General features: G+C 64.6%; 1 protein-coding gene across 2 annotated transcripts in view; it reads right to left on the reverse strand.

The window, feature by feature from the left end:
- Positions 1–8,491, reverse strand: part of SAMD11 (sterile alpha motif domain containing 11) — a gene marked incomplete at its 5' end in the record, with an annotated part of 21,696 nt that extends 13,205 nt beyond the window's left edge. The window contains 4 exons of one of the 2 annotated variants that reach the window (XM_080802400.1): positions 1,230–1,280; positions 2,615–2,796; positions 6,705–6,796; positions 7,975–8,491. In XM_080802400.1, coding sequence (XP_080658526.1) covers positions 1,230–1,280; positions 2,615–2,796; positions 6,705–6,796; positions 7,975–8,491 — 842 coding nt within the window. Of the gene's footprint in view, positions 1–1,229; positions 1,281–2,614; positions 2,797–6,704; positions 6,797–7,974 lie in introns of those variants that run through there. The other variant, XM_080802401.1, reaches the window with a different exon arrangement.
- Between the last annotated feature and the right edge of the window lie 1,013 nt (positions 8,492–9,504).

The raw sequence follows: 9,504 nt of genomic DNA on the forward strand, positions 1-9,504 counted from the left end.
GAAGGGGCCCCCGCACCCTTGGACTTGGCTCCTTCCCAGGGGCCCCTCCGTCTGGACTCCTGGGACCTTCTCTCACTTTACAAGGCTGGGGGGTGCTCAGGAGGCAGGAAGGGTCATCGTAGGACTGGAGGGGCCTTCCTGGGGTTCGCTAGAAGCTTCACTGACACGTTCATCCTGTAGCTTCCCAAGCAAAACTCTCATAAAATGTCATCAGTGTCCATCACTGTTCATGAAAATGATCAGTTGAGCAGGCAACTTCAAAACGAGGTGGAAATAAGTTTAAAGATGTTTTTGTTGTAATTGGGCTCTAGGACTCAGATATTTTCAGAGATGTATATAATAATACATATGGCACAAGCCAGGCTGGGAGTGGGGAGGACAAGTTCCCACCTTGGGGGCCTGGACCCTCAGTTTTGGCTGAGGAAACCAGGCCTGTGCTGGGTGCCCGCTGCCTCCTTGGTTGGGCCCCTCCTCTGCCCTCCCTGTGGTTAAGACTTGACCCCACAGACCGGAAGCCACAGCCGGGGCTCTACCCACAGACTGACCATCTTTGGCTCGTTTGGAATCTAGAACTTGGGTCTCCCCAATGCCCCCCCAACCTCCTCTTCAGGTCCCCTCATTTTTATCTCCTTGGGTTCGCAGTCCCCTGCCCTCCATGCTGCCGCAGCCCGAACCGCAGCCGCCTAGAGCAAACCTCCAACCTCCCGGGCCGGGTCTCCAGAAGGGCCCCATGGAAACACACACTCTGTCGCCCGCTGCTCAAGAAGTTCGGGCGCACCCCGTCCCATAGGCTCGGCTCCCGAAGTCCTTTAGCATTCGATGGGGCCGGACCTGCCCCCCCACCCCCCCACATCCCCTTCCCTTGTTCCTCCACATCTTCGCAGACAAACTCTGTCCCTACTGAATGTCTCTGCACCTAGGAGACCCCGTGCACACATCACCATTCTCGTCCCCTGGTGGGTCTTTGGGAGGAGGGGAGGGAGAGGTCATGGCGTTCTCTTTGGGCTGACTGACTTAAATGGCCAATCCTGTGCAGGCAGGCGGTGCCCAGAACCTGCACTTCACTGCTGTCAGGGCCCGGGCAACAACAGACAGACAGAGCACAGAGTATGGAGGGGAGGAGGGGACGGTGGCTGGAGAGATTTAGAAGCAGGCTCAGGGGAGCGACAAGACGCCGTCCAGCCCACGCACAGTGCGTGGGGGTCAGCCTGGCCCGACCCGGCCCCTACCTGCAGGACGTCTCTCGGAAGGAGATGTTCACGTCCCAGTGGGTGTGGACTCTGCAAGGAGAGAAACAGAGGATCAGACTGGCCTCCAGGGTCAGGTACCTGAATAGCAGGACGTGTGGATGGCATAGCCCTCATCCGACCCAGAGTGCTGGCCCCCAGGGAGCTGGGCTGGCTTGGATCTGTCTATACTGCCATCTGGTACCAGCTCCACCAGCCGGTGGCTGCTGCCAGGACAGAACCATGGGGCAGGAGCTGACTCCTGGTCTCACCAGACAAAGGAATTGGGAGGACAGCCTTGAGGCTGCCACAGCTCTCCGTCCTGGGGCAGCGAACCCAGAAGAGTGGCCACACTGGGCTCTGGGTGAGGGCCGCAGCCTCTCCCGCCCATCAGCCACCAACTGAACCAAATTCCGTGTGGCTGGAGCAGCTCCACCAGGCTGGACCGGTCAGAGAGCAAGGCCCAGGGCTGCTACGGGCAGCAATGGTCCTGGGGCAGCCCCCCAGTGGGCGTGGCTTCCTGGGTCCCAGCTGCTACTAGTGGGCCTCCTGCCTCACACTGTAGGTGGGAGGGTTGCCGGCACGAGAGGTCAAGTAGGGACACAGCTCTGCCCTGGGCCTGTCCCCTCACCCACAGCACTGTTCCCGGAAAGACCCTCCGGCTGAGGGACGGCAGCTGAAGACTGTGTGGGTGTGTTGCCTAGCAAGCGTGGGTATGAGGGCTGGGAAGCGGGGGTGTGGGGTTAGGGAGGGTTGTTTTAGGGCAGGAGAAATTGGAACATGTTCAGAGACTAGGTGGGAAGAGAAAAAGCCTAGAAACTCGGGGGTGAGTAACGTGTTGGAAGGACAGACAAGTGAACGGACAGAGAACAGGTAGGTGGTGGGATGAAGAGGTGAGTGGGCAGAGGGAGGCGTCTCTGCCAGGGGAGGAGACCGTGGGAGCCTGGAAGGGACAGCGGAGAGCCAGGAGGGCCACTGCCTGCCAAGAAGAATGAGCACGTGAGTTTTAGGGGCTGCTTCTGGGGGAGGGGCTGCTCAGATCCTTTCTCTCTGCCTGGCTGTGGTGGTGCCAGGCCCTCCCTTCCTGGGTCTCCCTGACCCTCCTTCTGGAGCCCTGGCCCTTCCTAGAGCCCCCTCCCCTCCCCGCATGGAGCCACATCGACCCCCTCCCTCCAGGTGGGGGCAGGGTGGGTTCTCGCCACGGCCTCCTGGCATCCAGGGTTCAGGCTCTCTCAGCTTCGGCAGATACCGAGACATGACAAGCTAAACTCGAGCCCTGTCCCCGGGGCAAAAGGCCCTCACCCTGGCCTGGCCTGGCCTTCAGCCACCCAGAGATGTTCCAGCCAGAGTCCCTGTGCCCTCCCCACCCTGGTCCCTGGTAAAGGTACCTTCTCTTCATGATCCGGACATGTGGGGTGTCCTCCTGTTTCAAGCCTGGCCGCCGCCCACAGGCTGGGCCACTCCCATCGCTGTCACCATCACTGGGTGAGAAGCTGGGGGTCAGCTCCTTCTTTAGGACCCGTGCAGCGGGGAGGGCAGCTGTCCTCTTGTCCGCCAGCCGCCCCCGGTTCTGGGCACGGAGGGAAGAGAGGAAGGTTAGGCTGAGCCAGGGCCCTCAAGCTGCTGGGAGCCTCGCACTCCAGGCCCACCCCTCGGGCAGGCGCAGGCCACAGAAGCCCTCCGAGCAGCCGCTCAGATCAAAGAGGCACCACAGCGGGCCCTGCTACAGGGCTTCTGGCCTGCCGGCCAGGCCCAAGGGTCCACGGAGTCCCCGTGGCCAGAGGCGAAGACAAGAGCAGAGAGGTGAGGCCTGGGTCTGCCCCCCCACCCCCCCCGTGCCGGCAGGGGGGCGGAGTGAGGGCTGTAGGCCCTGGCCAGGCTCCTCATGACTCTTCTGTGTCCAGACTCTGCACTCCAGCCTGGCTCCCTCCCTCCCTCCCTCAGGCTATCAGCCTGAGCGCGGGGATGCCCACTTGGAGGCAGACCCCTGCTTTCCCTGGCTCCAGGGAGCCCCAAGGGGCCACGTTTGCCCAACACAGTACATCTGCGTTCTGCCACATGTTCAACGTGCAGCTGCCTCCGTGTGCTTGTGTCTGGGGAACAATCCCGAACAGCTCCCGCCTGAACCCCCAACAAATGCCAAGTCCTTTTTCTGCTCTGCTAGTGCTATGCAGTGGCTCCAGGGCTGGTTTGAAGCCCGAGTCTGGGGCCTGATCCTGCTGACCCCTTGCAAACTGCAGGCAGGCCTGGGGCTCACAGGTCACTTGCTGGGGAGCCCTTCCCAGCCTAGACCCTTTGCCCCTTGGGCCCCGAGGGAGCCCACCTTCTGGGTCAGAAACAGCAACTTGGTTTCTTCCACGACACCCACCTCTTCCCTCCCCAGCCACAAGTCGTGAGTATGTGGAGCTGACGCGTGTGCTGTGTGCTGGGGTCAGAGCAGGAAGGCAGGCCCTGTGCACAGACACGGGGGGGCGCTCCCCACCGAGCCTGTCCCTGCTCAGTGCACGTGCACACACCAGACAAGGTCACCATACACCGCAGCTGCCTCCAGGGTCTTTGGGCCCTGCTGCCCCAAAGGACGAGGAGGAGTCATTGATTATTTTCTGGTGTGCAGGAAACTTTCTTCTTTAATAAGGGGTTGCTGTTTCACGGAGGTGGCAGGACCTTGGGACCATCTAATTCTTTCTCATCTTTTCGGTCACCTGGGGACCCACGGACACTCTCTTTCCTGTTGCCAGGACAACCATACCCATGAGCCCGGGGAGGAAAGTGTGAAGGAGGGTTTCGCTTCACCCTGGACCAATGTCATCCTGGACCTAAAGGACAGCTGTGCGGCCATTACAGTCCTGCTCTCCAGAATAAAGAAGGGTTTCTCTTTTCAGACCGAGCCCACCCCAGCTCCAGATTTGGGCGGTGTTCCCAAGAGGGCCAGGGAGCCCTAGTCTTCTCTCTTCGCTGGGTCGGAGGACCGCGATTACCCCCTCTCCAGGTCCCCCCTCCAGACTCTCCGAGCCACAGTGTCCCCCATACTTGCCCTCGTGAATCCACTTGGGACACCCTCTGTGTTCCTCTCTGCAATGCTCAGTGAGATACACCGGATGGCACTGGGGTCAGGTGGGGTGGGGTGGGGCAATGGAGTCTGAGGGTTGGCCTGGAAGATGAAATGGCTGCTTCGTGGCCCCTTCGGAGACCCTGGACTGGGCCCTGCGCTCTAACAACAATGGAGAGAGTGGGCAGAGCTGCAAGCAGAACGGCCTGCCTGGTCCCCGCGCCCCTCTGTGCCAGCCAGCGGGCTCCAAGGGGAATGTTTTTAACATTCTGCCCTGTCCGAAGTGTGCACAGCTGGGAAGTCCCACTCGGCTCTGCCCTTCTCTAGCCTGTTGTGGTCCAAGCGCCAGGACCTTCTCTCCTGCCTTTCTGTTTTAATTAAACTACTGTCTTCAGAAAAAAAGGAAGTGTATTTCCCTCTGCTTCTCATCTGTAAGACAACGAGGAGGAGAGGAAAATGATAGCAGTAAGCCTGCCACTTGGGATGAGGCAGACCACCTATGCTGGCCTGGGGTGGCTCTTGGAGGCGCTCCTGTGGGAGGGAAGCTGAGGAAGACGGACCAGGATGGGCAGCCCCGACCCTGATCAAGGACAGGGAGCAAACTTTCCTCCCACGCACACCCAGAACCTCAACCCCTCATCCCTGCGCAGCAGCACATAGATTTGAAAGCACAGGCTCCCCAGAATGCAAGGGTGGGCACAGGAAAGCCACACTGCCTGGCTGTGACCCCTGCATCATATGCACACCTCCACTGTGTCCCCGGGGTGTCTGTGACCATGAGGAGTGTACGTACCTCTGGGCCTGGCTGTGGGGGATGGAGGAAGACAATCTCTATTGTGGGGGCTGGAAAGTCAAGAGGGGCTGTGGAGCTCCTTCCTAAGTGAGGGGTACAGGGATGGGCCTGGACGGGATCCGGTTCAGGAGAGGCAGGCCCAGGTCTGTGGCATCCCTCATACAGGGCAGGGACCTGGGAGCCCCGGACCCGCAGGCAGTCCGAGGCTGTGGCCTCATCGCTGCCTGAACTCTCCACCCCTCCCCAGTCCAAGCAGCGTCCTGGGGAAGTTGAAACTGGGCTCAGGCCACCTGAACCAACACTCCTCTGAAAGACCTCTGGAGGGGGTGGGTTGAGACAGGCTGGGCCCCTCCAGTCCGAACAGAAGCCCCAGGCTACCCTTGAGGGTGCCCAGAAGACTCTTCTCCAGTACCAGCTGCTTGAAAAGGTGGGTTAAGTGGAGGGAGATTGGCGTTTTGCCCCTGGCAGGTACCGTGCCAGTGGGTAGGAGGTGGGCTGCCTGTACGTACATACTCCGGTGACAAGCCCATGGCAAGGTGTGTGGGGTGGGTACACACCGAGGCACGGCTGTAACCCCCTTGTGTGTCTGATCTGGTGTCTGGGGCTTCCAGTCTGCCCAGGTTACCCGCCTCCAGGGTCCACGAGGAAACCAAAGCGTCCCTTCATCCTTCCTACTTGCAGTCCAAAGTAAAGAATCCCAAGCGGGTGTCTTGGGCCCTTTCTCACCCCTTTCTGTGTGAGGGTGCTGCTGATGGGGTCAGGAAGGGCAGCACAATGCCAGCCACCACCAGGAGCCGGGGCCCTAACTGGCTCTCCCCTAGCAGCTCAAATTGGTTCCTCTCGAGACGCAATTTCTTCTTCAGACCAATCCTCCAACTATAGCTACCTGGAGGGCATGGGGTGTGGGTGACAGTGCTTCTGGGGCAGGCCCAGAACCCCAATCTCTGCTGCTCCCCTAGGCCGAAGAGGGGGTCGATACACATCTACACCGGGTTCGGGGTCCCGTATCAGCCTCCATCTCCAGTTCTTGCCACCGAAGGCCCACACTGCTCAGATTCTGCCCCCATCTGGGTTGTACCCTCACTCAGACTCTCCTGGATATCCAGGGCTTTGCCCAGCAGGGTTCCAGCTCTCAGCATCCCAGATGTTAACCCATGTTAACCACATCCAAGCTGTGACCACCCCAGAATGCACACCCAGGCCCGCCAACAGTGTCATATCCCAGGACAAGTGTTACCTTAGGATCAGCCCCTCTCCCAAGCTGGGCCAGCTGACACAATGACAACCCCCCACCCCACAAAGACCTGTGACAGGGCAGGGTCCCTAGGCCACACTTGGATGGCACTGTCCAGGGAGGAGACTTTTACAGCCTAGACTGTCCCCAGGACCTCGGGAGAAGCAGCTCCAAGGCTCCCAAGGAGAGGCTCCAAGATAGGCAGCAATCAGACCCTGCATCTAACGAGTGGGCTCCTCCAGGATTCCCACCCAAAGCAAAGTCTCCCTATTTGCCCTTGGGGGGCTCACTCCTGCACACCGGCAGGGCTGAGGTTAGGACTCTGGATCGTAGAAAATGGGCACAAGCTCCACAGGGGAGAAGGAAGACCCCCAAAGCCCCAACTTTTCTCCCACATCTCACCACCGGGGAGGATATTCGGCAGCCTGGACAGTCGCAGATCGGAGGGTGAACCTGCAGAATCCCTTTGGACATAAGCGTCTTCAGACTTTTTCCTGGGAGGAGAGCCAAGGCAGGACCGATGAGAGGGCAGCGCTGGGGCACAGGGGAGGCCGGCGCACGCGGGCGCAATTTCCGGGCGCGCTAAGCTGCAAGCCGGTTCCCCCTCCTGGCACGTGTATGAACGTCCAACTTCCGAACCCGCTACCTGGGCCTGCGGACCTGCCGCCCACCCCACCCTCGCGGACGCCGCGAGGATCTGCAGAGCCTAGAAACTCAAAATCCGGGCAAGCGCCCTCCCCTGACCGAGGGCGGCCTCCTTCCCGCCCCCTGCGTCCCTCCTCCCGCGCTCTGCCCTCTCCAAGCCGGTCCGGGGAAACTGGGAACGCGGCCGGGGAAGGTCGAGCCTGCGCGCAGGGGAGCGGCGCCGCGGGGTCCTGGGCTGTGCCTGAGCCCGCAGGGGGAAGAGGGCGGCCACAGCAGAGCCGCGAACTCAAAAGCCCAGCGGGACTGGGTCCCTAACTTTCGAACGACCCCCATCGCCACCCCCGCCCCTGGCGCTCACTGAGTTTCCCCCGCTTGCCTGCTCGGGCGCCCGCACATCGCGCCCTCGGAGCCAGACTCGCGAATCTCCCGCAAGCAGGCTGCTCGCAGCCCAGCCGCGCTCCAGCTCCGCGCGCGCCCCCGCCCCCGCCCCGCCGCGCGCCCCCGCCGCCCCCACCTGCCTGCGACACCCCTACACCTTCCCCTTCCGTCCAGCCGCTCGCACCCGCACCGGGCCGCCTGCGTGCTCCTCCGCTCCCGCTAGAACCTGGTGGCTCCCGGACCCCGGAGGGAAGTTGAGTCCCGCCCAGCCGGCCTCCCGCAGGCTCCCGAGTTCCCGTCAACTTCCCCCGGGCCGCAAAGCTCAGGAATCCCGCAAAGACCTTCCGAGTGGGAGGAGGGGCCGGCTCGCGCGCCGCCGGGAGCCCAGAGCACCGCGGCGGGAGCTGGGGTAACGGCGGAGGCCGAGGGCGCTCTGCTCGGGTCCACCGAGGCGACCGCGCTGGGCGGGGGGCGGGGGGCGGGGAGGGGGGGGAGTGTCCCTGCGGCCGCCCCAGAGTCGCAGCGCCCTCTCTGGGCGGAGATGGCCTCCCGGGTGGCAGAACGAGGGGGTCCGGACCCAAGGGTCCTTGGGGAGCCGCGGGGAGGGACCGTAGCGGCCTGCGCCCCCGCGCCCGCCCCGCGGCCGCACCTTTGTGGCGGATGCTGCGCTTCCAGTCCTTGGCCGTCTCCCGGCCGCTGACGAACTGGAACTCGTTGGGTGTGAGCCACTCCCCGCGGTGGCGGATGGACGGACCCTTGCTGCCTTGGCAGAGTTTGCGCACGTAGAGCAGCGCGCGGTTGGCGCCGCACTCCACCTCGATGCACGGCTCGCCGTTGTCCAGAAGCGGCTGGAAATCCGGCGCCGCGGCCGCGGAGGACGAGAAGCGCTCGAGGGCCAGAGGGTCCCGGGGCAGGTGCAGGTGCGGGGCGGCCTCGTGCAGGCTCAGGTAGGCGCGCGGGGAGCGGAGCGGGGGAGCCAGCAGCGCCTCGTAGCCGGCGGTCGCGGCGGGGAGCGAGGCGGCCGGGGGCAGGGCGGCCGCCGCGGGCAGCGGTGTCAGGTAGCCTGGGAGCGGCGGCAGCGGCAGTGCGGCCAGGGTCGGATGGAAGGTGGCCAGAGCCAGGGCCAGGTCTTCGCGGCCTGGGAGCTCCTTCTTGACCGCCGGCATGGCGGGCCGATGGCCCCGCAGCCCGGCTCTCCGCCGCCGGCGCAACTTGTTGGGGCCCGGGCCGGAGTTGGGTCTCGGGGGCTGGGGGCCCAGGGGCCTCCCGGCCGCGCGCCCGCCGCACCCGCTACTGCGCCCCGGCACCTGCAGCCGCGCCGTCCGCCGGGCCACCTCCGACCGCTTCTCGGCCGGCCGGCGGGGCCTTGGCCGCCCGAGACATGGTGCCGCCGGAGCTGCTATCGATCCCCTATCGACCCGCCTCAGCTCCGGGGCCCCAGGGCTCCACAGCGCGCCGGGCCACCTGCGCCCGCGCCCCCTGGGGCGACCCCGCGCGCGCGCGCGCGCGGCTCGCTGGTCAGCCCGCAGGGCCCAGCCGGGCAGTGGAGTCCAGAAGTCTCCGGCCCTGAGCCCCGCCCCGCCCGGGGGTCCCAGGTCCCCGCCCCGCCCGCCCGCCGCTCCGCCGCCCCAGCCGCGCACCCGCGTACACTGGCGCGCGCCCGCCGGGCAGGGACTTGGGAGACTCCCGCCGCCGCCGCCGCCTCCGCCGCCGCCGCCACAACTTGGCCCATTTAAACGGCCCCGGCGCGGCGGGCGGGCGGGCGCGGGCTCCAGCAGGGGGTGCGTGACGGCCGACTGGGCGCCCACGGCTGGCGGCGGGGCAGCGGGGCGGGGCTGCACCCCTGCCCTGTCCCCGAGTGGGCGAGGGTGTGGGATGGGGAGTATCCTAGCGAGGAGCTGCGCGCACCGGCCGCACCACTGTCGAGGGAGTCACTGGGCGCCGCGGGAGGCCCGGACTACACGTGCGGAGGGGGCGGAGGCCGGAGGCGGAGGAGGGCTCTGTGACCGGGAGCGGCCCGCGGGCCGGGTTCTGGGAGGGAGGGTTTTCACAGCGGCGGGGGGCGGGGGGTGGGGTGGGCAGCAGTGTCGGGCGTGGGGGGCCCCTGCATCGGCAGGGTTGGCACGTGTGTGTCGGGAGGCTTCCGGTTCTGCGACCAACCGCGAGTCTGTCAGTTACT

The sequence above is a fragment of the Martes martes genome, assembly GCF_963455335.1.
Source record: "Martes martes genome assembly, chromosome: 4".
Classification (NCBI taxonomy): Eukaryota; Metazoa; Chordata; class Mammalia; order Carnivora; family Mustelidae; genus Martes; species Martes martes.